The following is an 18280-nucleotide window of genomic DNA, read 5'->3' on the forward strand; positions in this document are numbered from 1 at the left end:
TGTTAAGGTTGTGGGAAATTTTACCAATAGAAAGTATGATTAACTCATAAACTGTCAGAATACATTTGTATTTATTAATTTTAAACCTACTTATTAGTTTTTTTTTTAATTTTCCTCGTTATGGCATTTCACAAATGGTCAATAATCAATACGTAGCTTATTTGTGGCAGGACTCTGAAAATTCTTTACTTGTCAGAACTGTAATATCTGGAATAATTGTGCTTACGTTGTCTTAATTTTTAACTATGCACAGTAGCTTCAATAACTGCGTAGTTGTAACGCCAGGTTGTGCAAATTGGGCAAGAATACAAACAAGTACGAAGTCTGCAAGTATGAAGTTTTTTTTCATAAACTTAATTATTAAAGCCAAACGAATTGCCGGATTATCGGGCTATAAGCTCGATGACGCTATTAAAGCAGCCGAGGCAGACAAATCAAGAATACTAGAGAGCAAAAGGAGTACTACAATCTCGAAAACAAACTAGAAATCTTACAGGCTACGGGTGAAAAAACACATAACCTCTGTTTTTTCTTAAATGCATTAAACACGATTTCAATCATAACAGTGTTTAGTTATTTAGAATGAGCGAGGAAGGACCACAGTAACTTTCATCAAATGGGTTAATCATTTGAGCCCATCAAAGCTCAAGTACTTCAATTACAAGTAAACTTATTCACTTTTATAGCCAATTAAAATGAGATTTTGGACGAATGAAGCGACATGTTATGTCCTCCGAGATAACGTTATCTTAATAGGCACAAGCTGAGATTTACTGCGAAGTCTCATGATGCCTGCCTCAATGTGATATACTCGTACAGGAGTCATTTACTGGTGTCACAGAAAGACACGAATTGCAGCTTGATATAAGTCTGCGACTGATCAAATTGTCCTGATCAAATGAGGAATGGATACAGATGATGGTTGCCGATTTTCTATCATTGCTTTCAGTGGCTTGAAATATGTAGGTGAAACTTCGTTCTTATTGCAGCCCAGAGAACCATATGTCTTGACATCTCAACAATGGAAACTCCTCTCGGATTATTCGTCTGAGAGAATCATACAAGCTTCGATATTGCTCTGAATTCATTTTTACTTTCCTGGCTGTTAGATATAACAGAGGTATGACGATCGGTCAAAAAAAATGACCAGCCAATGTCTTTAAATGTTTGAAAACGGGATCTTAAAATGTCGAGAAATGCAAAAACATGGAGATTTTCTCTATGCATGTTAGTGTGTGAGGGAGCGCAATTTTCTTCACCATTTTTGAAGCTTAATAACTTTCGTGAAAATCTCTACCCTGAAAATTAAGCTTTTTGTCATTTAAAAATATTTAATTGTATCAAAAGTTTTTAAACAAAATGCATAACAGATGGCGCCACACTCAATTTTAAATGTTTCCGAGAAAGTTAGGAAACTGATTGCTGGAATTTTATTTCTTGAAATCAGGTCCACACTGACTTTTTGACATAATTGGCCGCTTAGAGGCTTTTGTTACTACATCGTATATACGAAACATTGCTATACAGAAAATTTCTCCTAGATCAACCGTTTTCTTTTCAATGATACTACAGTATTATTTATTAATTTGATACTTGTACTTAAAATCATTACTACATTTCTTCTGTACAGATGCTATTAATTCACATGAAGATACATCTTGAGAGAATTTACTCACATTAACACTACCAATATAAAATGTTCTAAAAACAACCATTAAAATTGATAGAGAAGAATGAAGCAAAGAATTAAATAACATTTTAAATACACTGCCGGAAATGAAAATCCCAAAACCAAGAAGGAAATATTCTAGTGAATCGCGAATTGTAAGACATGCAGCAGAGATGTGATTATTCTTTGCTAAACTATATAATATTTTACAAAGTATTTTAATAAATTTTTTTCAAGTATACATTCAATTAATTATAAACATTTTTTAGTTAATACGAAATAACATATAAATGTTCTTAATAATTTTCTAAATGAGTCCTTCGACATCTTCAAATGCCATCACTTTTTCCATTTTTTCGAAAATCGGCGTTAGAATGCCACATTCCACTTTTATCTCGATGAATTGCCTCTATAACTGACAGACTACCTTCTTTCTCTTTGGTTTTATGTCCCAGCTTTTGCAATTTTCTCAAGACAACCTATAGAATACGTCGTGTAATATATTATAGATAAATACAATTGAAAAATATACAACTATAGACACTCGATAACTTACTTTGGGGAAATTATTTTCGTACGAAATATAATCAGGGAACAATTGGTGATGAACTCGAAGCATATCGATTGCTTCTTTGACATTCTTATCCAACCAAATTAATTGCATCGCTACCTAAAACCGAAATCACCATAATAATTGAATTTATTGTTAAATAAATTGTGTTTTTAATGTGCTTTAAAATGATAATTCAATTTTGTACTTACTAAAGCTATGCCACTAGCGATTCGAGATCCACCACTTCCTCCTATGACCAACCACACCTTTCCTTTGTCGTCTAGGATGATGGTTGGACTCATAGAGGACATTGGTCTTCTTCCTGGCTTAATTCGATTACTCTCGCTAGATGGAAATCCGTAAAAGTTAGTGACATCCGGTGTAGAAAAGTCATCCATATGATTGTTTAACACGATACCAGTTGAAGGAGATACACGCTTACAACCAAAACTAAACACAAAATCGATTATTGTTCAGCAAGTTATTCTTTCCGTGTTTTTAAGAGTGATCTTGAATTGCATACTCACTGCAGGTTGATGCTACTAGTTACCGAAACAGCATCCCCATTTCGTGCTACAACTGACACGTGTCCTGTTCCACCATCCACGTCTACCATGCCATAATTACCGCCATAGTAGTTAACATCTTGCATTGTCCTGTCATCTTTAATTTTTGCTCGAATTATTTTTGCGAAGTTTGTATTCAATAAATTCTTTTCAGTCTACATGTTATTAAGAAGAAGAAAAAATTGTAGTTATTAACTCTAACATTTTACATAAGTTATAACCGTTACATACTATTGTCTCTTTGATGTCTTCCCTGTCACCTAATTTTCTTCTGTGGCTGTATGCAAATTTAAATGTTTCTATAATCCGATGAAAAGTTAAAGTAATTTCGTCTAGGGTATTCCAATTGGAGTATTTATTTAAATCGAACCCATCTAGCACATTTAACATAAAGGACAACACGTGTCCACTTCCAGGTGCTGGAACACCGAACACCGTAAAATTATTCTTTAATATAATCTTTGTCGGTTTTTTTCGAATGGTGTAATATCGATCTAAATCTTCTTCTGTAATAATTCCTCCTAGAAGTTAAAATAATTAATTTTAATTGATTTTCTAGTATATAGATACATAATAATGGCTATAAATCCGCTAGTTTAGTAATTAATACTACGTAATTCGCTATTAGAGGTGAAACCCAAGGTCCTAGAATATAAGGTTGCCTCATAGAGAAGAAACGCTTCTCATTGGTTGCTTATTTGACGTCACTCGTAGTCGAAAACGAAACATCTTACTATATCCTTATAGTAAAAACATTACCGATAGCTCGTAGCTTTAATTACACGCTAATATTTCATTAATTACGATTCTTACTTAATTAAATAATAAATATGCATATAAATAAATAATTAAAATATGCATTAATTACTTAATTAATGCATATTTTAAAAAAGTTATATTAAATTAAGGTTAATGTTACCTTAGGTAGTCAAGATGGCGGCTCGTCTCTGATTCCAGCAAGGAAACAGTGGAACGCACGTTCTAACCTAACCTATTCTAATAAATTACCATAATTATTAGCAACCAAATTATTAGAATAGGTTAGGTTAGAACATGCATCCCGCTGTTTCCTTGCTAGAATCAGAGACGAGCCGCCATCTTGGCTACATAAGGTAACATTAACCTAAATTAATAATAAACAATATTTTTTTACATCTCAAGTTATCTTAAAAGTGTTACCATCCTGTTATGGGCCAGCTTATTATTTGTAGTCGTCATTTCATCGTGCAGATACTATTTTTATACACGCAGAAAACTATTCTTATATATTTTTACTAAAATATTTTAAAATACTATTTTATCTTTAATTATATTCTGTAATTTCTACAAAACCAAGTGTAAAGACTACAAGACGATCGTTTGTTCCATAAGCAAAGGGGTCACTTTATTATGTGTTCGCCCGCTTATAAGCTACAGAATAGGTAATATTTAACCGAATGCAGGTATAGACAGCCAAAACCACCCTCAGCATGAAAATAGTTAACACTGAAATGTGTTATTTTTGTCGAGGAAATGTATATTAAATATTCACAAACGTTTTCGAACTATTCTGCAAGTCAACCTTGGGTGCAAAAAGAAAGAACAAGTGAAGACGTCGAAAACGACTGCTTCACTTGTTCTTTTTCACCACTATTTTTACATTTTAAATAAAAACATTTAACGCTTCTGTATATTTAATATATAAAAATATAAATAGTGTATATGTAAAAGTATATACAAAAAAATATTTGGCTTTGCAAAAAGTATTACTCGTGCAGGGACGTTTGTGCATTAGGAGGCATTAATGCTGTTAAATTTTGGTGGTTAAAGGTCAAAGGTCGAGGGTGGTGAGATAGAGAAGGTCATAATATAAAAATTTAGCAACGATTTTCATAATTTTGCGGCTGTTAAGAGATTTCATCTTAAAAATAACTTTTATATTATTGTTATATTTGTTATGATTAATAAAATCATAACAAATGAAATTGTGTGTGTCGCCATCTGTTAGGAAATGATTTTATTATTAAAAAAACTTGTTATAAAATTATCATAAAATGGCGAAAAGCTTGAATTTGATGGTAGGTAGGTAGAGATGAATTATATTTTAAAAGATTGTAAATGCTAATGAAGAGGAAAATCTTCTTCAAGTCCGATCCCACGCGAGATATGGCACGTTACCACCCTCTAGCTCTCTAACCCCTGGACCTTTAATCACTAAAATTTATCAATGCCCCTTATCACAAGCTGCCGTGCCGAATTTCGATTATTAATCATTACCCCATTCTGAGAGATTAAATAAAATAGAAAAATTGTTTTTAATTAATAAAATGTCATAGCAGATGGAATCGCACACAATTTTAAATTTTTTGCTTGGAAAGTTACGCAACTCGTTGCTAGACTACTTATCGGTTATTTTTTAAAAGTGGTTATACTCGAAATGATTTTTCGTAAAGTCAAATATTTTTTTATCTATACTTTTGTGTATATTTTTTCAGTTTTATATATTAAAGACGTAAAAGTGGCAAGTGTTTTTGTGTAAAGGGTAAAAGTAATGTGAAAAAGATGCCGTTTCGTATTATTATAAATATCGTATTACAGCGCCATGTTGTAGAGTTGGCATTTCATTATTTACCCATAGTGCTTAGAGTGCAATGGCGATTTAGTACAGATCAGCGACCCTATCCATGTGAAACTTTGCGCTAAAATTAGACACGGTCTCCGATTTTGAAACTTTATATTCTCCATCTTCCTGGAACTATGTTTTGGTCAACTTAGGAACTTCCTCTTTGAGCAGCTCCGCCCCTTTCCGTCTCTTCATTCCTAGATCTTGGAGTTAGTTCACATTGTCACATACTTGTCTTTCTTCCAATATGGTAGCAACTATGTGGTGCCGCCATATTGGAAGAAAGTATGTACCACATGGTATTGTTGGTTGACCACATGGTACATACCCTGTGTCAATGAGATCCACTCATATGCGAATTTCATTGACAACTTTCAGTTACTCCGCAAATGTATTGAAGAGAGATTCATCTCTTCATAAATCTTTAAGGAGATCGAAAAAGTCAGAGGAAAAAGAATTTTACACAATAGAAATTCCACAGCTTACGTGTTGCAAAATGATAAGGACTCCGCCCGATTCCATTGCATTCCAAGAGTAAACAACTTTTTTATTACAGACGAAAGAGTAGCGCGCTCTCTACGTGGGAGCAATCTTAAGATCACTTAACACACGCCTGAAAGAACATAAATATAATATACAAAAGTCACTCCCTCTCACAGGACTGGTGGCCTATGTATTATATTAGACAGAACGTCACCATTCTTTGCGAATATTTTTTAAATGGAAACGGACTAAGATCGCCAAGAGGACCAGAAGTAAGCACTGGTAATCTGTAAATCTATACTTTAGGGATACTCCATTAATTATAAGCACCACAATACGTTGTCTTCTGCATAGTTTGGTTTGAAATTGACTCCGCATGAATTGAAAGGGCTTTTTGTCACAAATGTCACCAACATAGGGTTGTCGTTTCGTTCTTATTTTTCTAATTTATTTTTTTTGACTTTTTGATATCTTATATAACATTTTATTATATCTTAATAATCTTACCTAAGTTTTTAATATCGTTAACAAAATTTTTTCTGGTTTCTCCTTCTCTGTATAATTCTGCAGCTCCATTAATTGCTATCTTTTTTAATGTGTTAGCCAAATCTAATCTGGTCATAATTTCTCCTTCTTTAAATACATCTCCAGTAGCCTTATTTATGAATATTCTACGATAAAATTAATATATGTATTAAATTAGTTTAAAATTTTAAGTATATTTATCTTGTGACTAATTTAAATTATCTCTACATACTTCATGCTTTCTTCTTTTAATATTATATCACGATTTAAATGTAGAGCTTTAGCCATGTGTTTGGTGACAGGAAAACCTTTTCTACATAAATCAATCGACGGTTGGAATAAATCTTTCCAAGGTATATTTTTTTCTGTTCTGATGTATGCCTGTTCGTAACCTTCTAATTCTCCTGGAACTGCGATTGCGAGTCCTCCTACAATATATAAAAATAGATGCATTCATTTAACTGTTTACAAAAATGTACAAAAGCAACGAAGTGAAAATTGCAGAAGATAAATCAGTTAGAAATTAATAATACTCGAACAATAGCGCTCTTTCTGTGAAGATAAACGAAGATGTATTGCGATATCCGTAAAAAATCTAAGCAATTGATGCCCACAGCCACATGCCCAAAAAAATGAATTTAAGTTTAAATCTGTTTTATAGAATATTTAAACTAAATGCTACTTTTTATATAGAAAACGTTATCTTCTATTATTTTACATACCAATTTGAGAGTCTATTGAATTATTTATAAACATAAATTTTGTGGCTTTTGAAGGAGCCGTTTCTCTGGCATCTAATACTGATACTTCGTTTCGCTTACTGCAATTAAAAATATTGTCACGATTATTAGAACATTTCAGTTGTAATTTTCATCTATACTCACTTATCGTAAATAACCATAAAGAATCCACCACCTAATCCCACACACTGACTACTCACAACTCCCATACATATCAAGGAAGCAATGGCCGTTTCTATAGCACTTCCGTTCTTCATCAGTATATCTCTGAAATAATTATTATAAAGTTAGATTTATTTATTCTAATATTCTTTACTAAATGCACTTACTTTCCTATTTGGGTACACAATTCAGTGTCTGTACTAATGGCTGCATGTTCATAGATGCCTAGTTTAGTGGAGGAGTTTATATACAGCTTCTCGACATAGAAATCGGGATTGACATGTACTAACAGGTAACACGTAATGGGCATCATTACAAAGAAGAAACCAGATCCAATGATACCCAAGTAAAGATATTTTTTATCGTTTTTTCTGGAATTATAAAATAGGAGTACTTTAATTTCAAATTATTTAAACATAGCTAAATAAATTCGATATTTTATTACTGAATATTATTTTATATTTTTATTATATACGAGATGTTTATAGAAAAAGCCACAACTAAACCAAATTTAATATTAAATTTCTCTTTTCAATACTCACAGGAACGAAGGATCCATTGAAAATCTTATCTCGAAATCGAATATTCGAACGAAAGGAAAGAAAATTTACAAAATTCAAATATTCGAATTAAAGAGAAATTCGTCGAAATTTTCTCTATTCTCGAGATACTTGAATCTTACAAAACGAAAAACAAAATGAAATTTTAATACGTATTTATAATTTTGCTAATACTGTAGTAATTACTCTTTTACTGTTGCAAGGATCCAAGCAACGTTGCCAAATGTGGGACTTGGCAAGCAACGTTGCCAAGTCCCACATTTGGCACGAGGACTTTTTCTATTGTATGGGACTTTGAACCTATGATTAGGATTTCAACTTAAAAAATTTGTAAAAACGCACGAAGTTTACGGAGTTTCTCTGTAAACTTCGTGCGACTGGCAACACTGTTGATGAGCGAGAACGTAAGATAATGATCCAATAAAATAGCGGAGTTTCTCCAACAGTACAATAAGCAAGAGCGTTATAGTGTTGCCTGATTTTTGACAGAAACCAATCGACATCCATCGGCATTGCAGATACAGTAAGGAGACGACTACATGAGTTGCACATAGGTGAAGAGTGCTTAGGTTCGAAAGACAGCCACAGTTCTGTGGAAGATTTTCTTCGGTATTCACTGCAGGAAAAAGCAAGCACAGTGGGTCTACTCTACAACAGCCAGCCGAATTCGCTATAAGTAAAATTTTTTCCGGATTACTGAATGTTCTATTATTTTTCGTGGAGATTAGCCTGCTTTCACAGTAGAAATCAATAACCGGATTGACCAAGCAACAACAGTATTTGGCCGGCTTAAGCCTATGAAAAATATCTCTCTTGGCACAAAGATGCGCCTATATACGGTTATAATTTTACCCATACTTCTCTTTAGTGCTAAAACATAAACTATGCTTAAACTAGACGAAAATACCATGCATGTGACTCGCCGCCAATATTACATAGATATTGGTGACACACACACAGAGGGAGGGAAAAGTTAAATTATTCCCAAAATTATGAACACGTGATTACTCAAAAATCAGATAAAATTTAAAATTTATATCTCAATGAATTTTAGCTCTAAATACTGAAAATTTTACAGAAATACTTAGTATACACCTGTGAGCACTGTGTTGGCCTCTTTATTCCTACACTTATTACACCATAGGAATAAAGAGGCCAACTTAATATTCACAAGTGTATACCAACCTACACAAGAAGCGTATTATAGAAATACTCAGTTTGAGAAAACTTTTTAAGTATAAATTTTTATATTTTAGACCCTAAGGAAAAGCATCTTAGGGACCGTGGAAAAGTCATTCCCAAACCCTCTTAGCAGACAAAAGATCATTCCCACGATTTCTGTCCTCAGAAAATTCTACGGGAATGACCCGTTACACAATCACCCTATTGTGAGCTCAAACCTATACGGAGCATATAAAAAAGTCTTTATATACCGGTATGTAGATATAATTTTATTACTTACACAGGGTGGAACGGCTTGTGTTCCTAATTTGTTTGTTATAAAGATTCTAATAAACAAAAACCTGCATAGAAAATTTCAAAAATCTGTATTTTGTGGACATACAGAAATAAAATTCAATTATGTAATTCTTATATGATGATAAGTATTTAAAGAAAATAGATTATTCATTAAAATCGAATAATTTTATTTAATTTTTATTAAAAAATCTTTAAGAATATTCATTCGTGTATTGTTTCTAAAACCCATCATTTTCACCATTTTTCCTATAATCGGCATTTGCAGTCCATTTTCCATCATTGCGGCGATGAACGGCCATCATAATTGACATTTTTCCATATTTCTCTTTGACTTTGTGTCCTAATTTCTTCAGAGCATCCAGGATTATCTATAATTACAATTGCGGGTAGAGTTAGATTTAATGCTAAAAATACAAGCAGAAGTTCGAAAGATTCAAACTTACTTTAGGGAAATTCTTCTCGTAAGAAATATAATCCGGTAATAACTGATGATGTATCCTTGGCATGTCAATGGCTTCTTTAACATTTTTCTCCAACCATAACAATTGCATCGTTACCTAAAATACATTAAAAGAAGTTTACGAATTCATTGCGTGGCTAATTATTTCGTACTTCAATATTTAGATGTCGTGATGACTGACGGGGACTCCAAGGGGTACGCATTTACTTATATAAGGGGTAAGCAAGATTTACTTACTAGAGCTATTCCAGTAGTAATCTGTGTTCCTCCATTTCCACCAACAATTAACCAAACTTTTCCTTTATCATCCAAAACAATGGTTGGGCTCATAGAAGACAAAGGCCTTCTACCCGGTCGAATTCTGTTCCTCTTACTGGGAGGAATACCAAAAATGTTTACTATTTTTGGCAAAGAAAAGTCATCCATTTGATTGTTTAAGACAATTCCCGTGCTAGGAGATACACGCTTACAACCAAAACTGAAAAAAAGAAATGGCAAATTTGCAAAAAACAAAAAAATCTCACTCGATATGATAATAAAGTGTTTATGTACTAACTATGCGTTGACACTGCTTGTAACCGACACAGCATCACCATTAGGCGCAAGAACAGACGTGTGCGCTGTTCCGGAATCGTCATCCATGAATTGTTCGATCCCGTAATATTTAGGATCGTAAATGGTTTCATTTCTACGAATTTTTAATCGGGTTTCATCAGCAAAGCTCTTGTTTAACAACTGTTCTACAAGCTGAAATTATTAATTTCATAATATCAATACATTAACCTTAATTACCATTAGTTTAATTTACTAAATTACTTGTAACACTTCGGGATTTTCACTGTCTTCCAGTTTGCTTCTATGTGCGAAAGCAAATTTAAAAGTTTCCAATATCAAATGAAATGTTGAAGTAATGTCTTCCAGAGATTTCCAATTCGAACGCTTATTTAAGCTAAAACCATCCAAAATGTTAAGCATATAAGACAACAGCGCTCCACTTCCAGGTAGTGGTGCGCTGTACACTGTAAAATTATTCCTCAATTTTATTTTCGTTGGCTTTCTCCAGCGTGGAGAATATTTTGCTAAGTCATTTTCGGTGATGATACCTCCTATAAATTACAAATAGAATATAAATTAAAAGTTCTTCTACTACATTAAAGTAAAAATAGCCTAGAAAAAAAATGTGACAAGCATTTAACTCAAGGAATATTTTCAGTTAATATAATTATCATTCTGGTTAATGTTACCTATGGTTCCAAGATGGCGGCTCGTCTCTGATTCCAGCAAATAAAAGAAGGGAAACAGTGCGGACGCACGTTCTAACCTAACATAACCTATTCTAATAAATTACCATAATTATTACCAACAAAATTATTAGAATAAGTTAGGTTAGAACGTGCATCCCCGCTGTTTCCTTGCTGGAATCAGACGAGCCGCCATCTTGGAACCATAGGTAACATTAACCATCATTCTTTTCAGGTGTTCAAGCACTTTACATCTTTTCTTTGGGAATCTTTCTCTTTTTCAATAGAATCGTCAATGAATAGAATGGAGAGGAACACATGAGCGATCTGACAATTGGGTGCCATCCAAAAGATCCTTTTATGGAAAACTGGTCCCAAGTGGAGAAAATTATACGTTACCAGCTCGTTGGTTAGGCACGAACCTTCAACTGCCAATGTTCAGTAGTGTTATCCACTCGAGCACTGGTGGTTACGATTTATCTAGAGTTAAATACTTAGATTTTCATTGCTTTAAATACTCTGTAATCAAAGCAATGAGGAATTTCAGAATTCATAAGATCTAATAAAGATTATCTTTGAATCTTTAAATTAGTTGTTAAATCATAGATTAATTTTTTATTCATAACTAACCATAACTTCTGATGTCTTCAACAAATTTCTTTCGAACTTCTCCCTTTCCATATAATACTTCTGCCGAACTGGAATTGGCTATCATTTCCAACGTTTTAGCCAAATCGGGTCTGTACATTGTTTCTCCTTCTTTGTAAATATTTCCACTTGTCTTATTATAAAAAATCTTTCTAAAAAATAATGTGATAAAGACATTAAGCAATATCATCTGAATGTCATTTGGTAATATCTTATCAAGTGGACATCCACATGGTTCTATGGATTTACTTTTTATTTTTGACTCTTTCTGCCCTAAGAGCACTAAGAGGGCCTTTTTAATCACGAGTTTCCCATCAGTGGCCGAATAGATAACACCATTGAATACTAGTAGAAGGTTCATGCCTGACCAACGAGCTTTTCTGAAGCTCTTTTTTTGCCTGCGGCCAGTAAGAAGGCCGTTTTCCATATCTTTTGTGGGTTTGACTAGGTTCACAATGAGGACAGCCGGGTGTGAGGGATATAATTCGACATGTCTAAAGTCCGACCTCCATGAAAAATTTCTGGGATTTTTCACTCCTCGTGAAAAGTTATTAGGGTTGATCTCGAATCCTCCAGAGAGGTAAGCTGAGATCCTAAACGCCTTAGCTATCCGGCTGTCTTCCTTACTTAGTAAGAAAATATTTTGTCAAATCTTTCTGATGTCCAAGTGACAAGATAGGAGAATATATTAAAACTAATAATTGTACAATAGCCAAGTATTAAATAACAATTTTGAACAATATTTCAACCTTAAGCTTTCATCGTTTATAATATTGTCTCGATCTAGTTTCAAAGCTCTTGCCATGTGTCGAGTTACTGAGAAACCGTCTCTGCATAGTTTAATAGTTGGTCTAAATAGGTCTGCCCACGAGATATCAGTCTTATGAACTTTGTTGGATTCTTTGTATGCCTCGTAATATCCTGCTAATTCACCCGGAACAGCAATTGCTAGTCCATCTGTAATATGTAAAACGTAAATATACATAATAATATCTTACTACTGTTAGTCCTTTTATTACTTACCTGCCTCAGCAGAATCTATAAAACCTTGAAACATATTTTCTGTCGCATTTGAAGGTGCTACTTCTCTGGAATCTAATACCTTTACTGTTTTACTCCTACTATAATTAATTTATTAATTAAAACAATTAATTTCGTTTATTGTCTACTTGTTTCAGTAACTTACTTATTGTAAATTGTCATGAGAAATCCACCACCCAAGCCCATACTTTGACAATTTACAGCACCCATACATACTAAAGTAGCAATGGCTGCTTCCACGGCGTTGCCTTTTCTCAACAGTATGTTTCTGTAACAATTACTCATCAGTTTAATTCCAATAATATTATAATTTTGAAATTATTATTTTTTGTTAGATGTACAACACTTACTTTCCTATTTCGGCACAGGGTTTCGTGTCCGTACACACTACTGCATTATCATAAACACCTAATTTAGAGTCGGAAGGTGTGTACAAGTGTTGCCTCACGGAAAAGTCCTTATCGGGATAACGGCTCAATATGCAGTAGCACGTAATTGGCATAGCTACCACAAATACACAAAATGTGATAACGACTAAGAATTCTCTTTCCTGTTTAGAAAGCTTTGGTCTATAAACATAAACGTCAATTAATGAATATACAACGAATTTAAACTTATAAGTTTAAATTCGCTGTATAATAACGTGGAAGATTGTTATTATATGCAGTAGACACTCGCTTTTACGACGTAATTCCTTTGTACAAAACTATTGTAAAGCGAGAGCTAGCACAGCAAGGGATTTGTTGCATGTGTGTTTAGATATGTAGAAATTATATGGTAATTAGCAGTAAATAAATAAATATATATGTGATTACTGTTAATTACCATTAAATTATCAATATACAATGCGATCGTAAAATTCCTCTCGGAAGACATTTCCCTCCGCGTAACATCGCGTATTGAGAGAAGGTATCGAGGAACCACTCTGGTACTAACTTCCCCACAATGTCACTCGGCGCGAAAATTAATCCGTACTAACCTGCTCCGGGTGTTCGCCAACATCAGGGGACTTGATATGGCATATACAGAGTGAGAGATGTACCCTCAAGAATATAGATTAGTACTCAACGATCACGGCAAAGATAAATTAGCTTGAGTTGGCTTGCAATGTGAAGGCTTTTTGACCACGTGCTCTGATAGAGATGAGGCCTGACCATCTTTGTTACGGGTGGCCATAAACCGAAAGGCTCCCAAAATTCCAGAGAAAGTGTAACAAAACGTGAAGGAATAGAAGATAGCCTTTAGAGCTTGGCTCGTCAATAACATCGGGAAAAAACTGGCAGCGGTACACTGCAGCCAAGCGGGAAGCCAAGAGAGCGGTAGCTGCAGTGTGGGCCGAACACTATTGAGATCTTTACGTACAACTTGACACACGGGAAGGTAAGAAGAACATCTACCGACTGGTGAAAGCGCGAACGAGGGCTGACGCGAGACCTCGATGCGCGAGACATCATGTGTGTGAAAGATAAGAATGGGCGGCGTCTGCGGGATAAGAAGGAAATCTTGATTCGTTGGCGCGAACATTTTGATGAGATCTCAAACATCGAATTCCCACATCCACCGATTCCTGAGGGTCTTCCCTGCTCTGGGCCATTTCTTCACATCACAACTGGGGAGGTGTCTGCTGCGATTAGAAGTATAAAGAACCAGAAAGCACCAGGACCAGATGACCTGCCACCCGACGTCTTGGCGCTCAAGGATCTGCACACCGAGGCTGCAATTTGGATAACTGCGTTTTTCAATGCTGTGGTAGTCACCGGTCGACCTGTCAGCTGGGTCAAAATGCTGTACACAAATACCAGCAGCCGAGTGAGGTGCGTGGATGGTACATCTGACGCAGTGAGCATTGGCGTTCATCAGGACTTCGCATTGTCACCACTGCTATTCATTCTCATCACGGACACTATCACAAAGAATATGCAGAACGATGTGCCTTGCACGCTGCTTTATGCTGACGACATCATGCTTGCTACTACCACTCGAGAAGAGCTACAGTGCCAGGTTCAGGCCTGGAGCAACCGTCCAGGTCGCTTCGGCTTGCGCCTTAACACCAAGAAGACCGAATATCTATAAATTTTTCCAAATGTGGGCACGATCCAGGTCAACGGTGATAACATGTATAAAATGCACACTTTTCGCTACCTCGGCTCAAGCCTACAGAGTGACAGAAGCATTGACAACGAAGTACGAGCCAGTGTGAATATGGCATGGCTACGATGGAGAGAAGTCACCGGTGTTCTCTGCGACAAAAAGATGCCCATGTACGTAAAATCGAAAATCTACCGGGCTGTGGTCCGACCCGTCGCTCTATATGGTTCCGAATGTTGGCCATCAACGAAACCAGCCGGAAGGCGTGTCCATTCCATGGAGATGCGCATGGCTTGCAGAACGCTTGATGTATCCTTCCTCGACCATATCACCAATGACACAATATGCCAACAATTTGGCATCGCGCACATTGAAGCAAAAATGAGAGAGAGACGCTTGCGCTGGTTTGGCCACGTCCGACGATCAGCCCCGGATACGGTTGCCAACATTGCCTACCACCTAGAGCTGAACGGCCGAAGGCCACGCGGAAGACCGAAGCAACGATGGCAAGATGCTATCAATGCAGACATAAGGGCTCTGCACCTGAACTCAGACGATGCACTCGATCGAACAAAGTGGCGTTTTGAAGATCCGAATAGCGGACCCTTCATCTGTGGAAGAACGCTAAGAAGAAGAAGAAGAATAGCCTATAGTAACAGTCTTTGATATTTACCAATCAAGTTCTAGAATTTTTCTATTTATTTTTACTCTCTTTTTAGGATGGTGAATTTACCTTGCCCATTATGAGTTAAGCAGGACGACAATAGAAAAGGGCAGGTTAAAAAGGATTTGGCCCAAAAAATAGCTCGTTCGGATTCAATTCCGGATCCCTCACGGCAATAAACGTCTCGGCCATTTACCCTGAACTCTAGAATATCTAGGACTTTTGCATTCAAACTACAAAATGTCTATTCAAAGTAGTTAAATATTAATAAATGTTTAATAACAATAATAATAATAAATATAATATAATAAACAATATTTATTAATTATTTTTAAACTGCCGATACTGTGGATTTGGTTGTAAGAGAGCACACTTTTACATCAATATGACGTCTTTTCTTCATTTACATAAATTTAACGTCATAAAAAGTTATTCAACCAATGGAACGCGTTCAAATCTCGTCGCCTCCTAACGGAAATGTGTGAAATATAAAACACGTGTGAAATGAACAGGTGTGTAATATAAAACAGATGATTATGTGAGAAAATTCATTAAACTTGAAATTTTATTTGTATTAAAATATTAATGAATTTTGAAAATGAATTGCAAAATTCTAAGATTGAAAGAGTAAGTATGTATTTTACTTATTAGAAGCTATTTACCCCTTATTTTGGTGGAAAAACTAGAAAAATTGGATAAAATCATTAAAATATTTAAGAATTATAATTAAAAGAACGTTTTCATCTATACATTCAATACTAATTTGATAGGCCCTTAAAATCGTAAGGCCCTATGCTATGTCTCATATTTAGGCCTTAGGCTGCTTTCTGGTTTTATATATGGTAATTCTAATCACCTGGTCCTATAATATTAATTAATTTAAACCAGGCGGTTAAGCCTCCATAACTATATTAAGTAGTCATATTTCATAAGGAAAATTACAAACATTGAATATTCTAAAATTCAAATATTCGGTTAGATTTACCTATGGTATACAAAATGGCGGCTCGTCTCTAATTCCAGCAAACAGAAGAAGGGAAACAGTGGGACACACGTTCTAACCTAACCTAACCTATTCTAATAATTTGGTTGGTAATAATTATGGTAATTTATTAGAATAGGTTAGGTTAGGTTAGAACGTGCGTCCCACTGTTTTCCTTCTTCTGTTTGCTGGAATTAGAGACGAGCCGCCATTTTGTATACCATAGGTAAATTTAACCAAAAATTCAAAGTAAAATATCTCAAATATTCATTTTGTTAACTCATTCTAAAGACAAACATTCAATTTCCAAACTAATGGGCGAATAATCTCCTGAAGGATTACATTAAGGGCTATAATCCTTTCCACTCTTCAATAGCAGGACGGGTTGAGTCCAGTAGATCCTCAGTGTCACTGACAGTTTGAATTTTACCAAATTTTTTCAAATTTCACGTTAAAGAAATAGAATTTCGAACTGCAAATTACCTTATTAAAATATTATAATTAAAAACTAGAGAAGTAACTTGAAATTTATTATTAATAAATACACAATTACTTTTATATCTTATTTAATCTAAAAAATTATTATACGTAATAAAAAAATTATAAAATCAGTAACGTGAAGAGTAGAATTAAAATTAATTTTATTGAAGAGGATTTAAAATAATTAAATTAAACTTAATTTCATATTTACCAATTATATATTTACACATACTTTTTTCGTTTTGCCATAGTTAAATCTGTTTAAAATTCGTATAATATGAGACTTAAATCTTATAAATTCAAATATTGTATGATTCTATTATGGAATTCGATTCACTTGATCTTCAAATTTGAATAATTAGAATATTTAAAAATTTAATTAAAAGACAGATATTAGATGATTTTTCTGTAATTTATTCTAAAATTTTATTTTTCACTCCTCATTGTAGACCTATAAATCTCCAACAACTTCCGGTTGCTGTCAGGGTGCTACAAGCAACCGGAAGTTCATTAAGTTGTTCTCATTCGATAAGTTATTCCTTACCATGGGGCCACCTATACGAATTATGGCCCACTTAACAAATTTAATTATATAGTAGGCTGTAGAGCATCGCCACAAATCCCTAAACTAACATTCCCCTGATATCAAAGGCTTCTAATATGTACTGTACAGTACCTTACCCGCTTCTCCACGCTTTAATCCTTTCTGTAATCTGTTAAGAGTAAACAAGAACCGAAATGTCTACAATACAGCTCGTAACGTAACAGAATTATAGACTCGAGAACGTAACGAAATACTTCTTCGTATCTTATAAACAGATTATTCAGAATTTACTTGGAAAGTTGTGTCGGCAGTATTTTTGTTCGTGGAGCAACATTGAAAACACAGAAAATATCCTCTGTACTTTGCTAGAATCCAATTTCTGTATATTCTGTTCGGTTAATCTACTTCTGAAAACAGATTAAGTGAGCAAAATACATTTTTCTTTACGAATTTCTTGTTTACTTCGAGAACTTATAACTGTCTTTACATAAAAAGTAATTTAATTGGATTTTTTTGGTTAATGTTACTTATGGTTCCAAAATGGCGGCTCGTCTCTGATTCCAGCAAATAGAAGAAGGAAAACAGTGGGGACGCCTACCTAACCTATTCTAATAATTTTGTTGGTAATAATTATGGTAGTTTATTAGAATAGGTTAGGTTAGGTTAGAACGTGAGTCCCCACTGTTTCCCTTCTTCTATTTGCTGGAATCAGAGACGAGCCGCCATCTTGGAACCATAAGTAACATTAACCGATTTTTTGAATATCTCATAATATTATATTATATTAAATATA

General features: G+C 34.4%; 3 protein-coding genes across 4 annotated transcripts in view; 1 reads left to right on the forward strand and 2 right to left on the reverse strand.

Annotated features, from left to right (window-relative positions):
- Positions 1 to 1871: 1871 nt before the first annotated feature.
- On the reverse strand, positions 1872 to 7945 carry LOC136978462 (scoloptoxin SSD14-like). Its single transcript, XM_067274173.1, has 11 exons — positions 7843 to 7945; positions 7468 to 7671; positions 7283 to 7405; positions 7121 to 7218; positions 6631 to 6826; positions 6381 to 6544; positions 3020 to 3309; positions 2750 to 2943; positions 2432 to 2672; positions 2226 to 2339; positions 1872 to 2148 (listed from the first exon to the last, which is right to left on the reverse strand). The coding sequence occupies exons 1-11, from the start codon at positions 7857 to 7859 to the stop codon at positions 1999 to 2001; spliced, it is 1791 nt and encodes a 596-aa protein (XP_067130274.1). The 5' UTR covers positions 7860 to 7945; the 3' UTR covers positions 1872 to 1998.
- Positions 7946 to 9557: 1612 nt separating this feature from the next.
- LOC136978461 (scoloptoxin SSD14-like) lies at positions 9558 to 17224 on the reverse strand. 2 transcript variants are annotated; one of them, XM_067274172.1, is made up of 11 exons: positions 17176 to 17224; positions 13080 to 13298; positions 12875 to 12997; positions 12712 to 12806; positions 12438 to 12645; positions 11671 to 11840; positions 10616 to 10905; positions 10356 to 10546; positions 10037 to 10277; positions 9783 to 9896; positions 9558 to 9707 (listed from the first exon to the last, which is right to left on the reverse strand). In XM_067274172.1, exons 1-11 carry the CDS (start codon positions 17190 to 17192, stop codon positions 9558 to 9560), a joined length of 1818 nt encoding a protein of 605 aa, XP_067130273.1. In that variant the 5' UTR covers positions 17193 to 17224. The 2 variants fall into 2 exon arrangements, with proteins under 2 accessions (XP_067130273.1, XP_067130272.1); XM_067274171.1 differs by having other exon boundaries at positions 12712 to 12809.
- Positions 16023 to 18280, forward strand: part of LOC136978464 (TBCC domain-containing protein 1-like) — a 94984-nt gene continuing 92726 nt past the window's right edge. The window contains exon 1 of the mRNA XM_067274176.1: positions 16023 to 16108. Coding sequence (XP_067130277.1) covers positions 16067 to 16108 — 42 coding nt within the window. The 5' untranslated portion in view covers positions 16023 to 16066. The remainder of the gene's footprint in view (positions 16109 to 18280) is intronic.

This window comes from Centruroides vittatus, unplaced genomic scaffold, assembly GCF_030686945.1.
Source record: "Centruroides vittatus isolate TY-2023 unplaced genomic scaffold, ASM3068694v2 contig_538, whole genome shotgun sequence".
Lineage (NCBI taxonomy): Eukaryota > Metazoa > Arthropoda > Arachnida > Scorpiones > Buthidae > Centruroides > Centruroides vittatus.

Coding starts and splice junctions, on each gene's coding strand:
- LOC136978462 (XM_067274173.1), bottom strand. Junction 6,827..7,120: donor TTCAATAGACTCTCAAATTG/GTATGTAAAATA, acceptor TATATATTGTAG/GAGGACTCGCAATCGCAGTT. Junction 2,149..2,225: donor ACGAAAATAATTTCCCCAAA/GTAAGTTATCGA, acceptor CGTATTCTATAG/GTTGTCTTGAGAAAATTGCA.
- LOC136978461 (XM_067274171.1), bottom strand. Junction 11,841..12,437: donor ATAAACGATGAAAGCTTAAG/GTTGAAATATTG, acceptor ATTATTTTTTAG/AAAGATTTTTTATAATAAGA. Junction 9,897..10,036: donor TTACTACTGGAATAGCTCTA/GTAAGTAAATCT, acceptor AATGTATTTTAG/GTAACGATGCAATTGTTATG.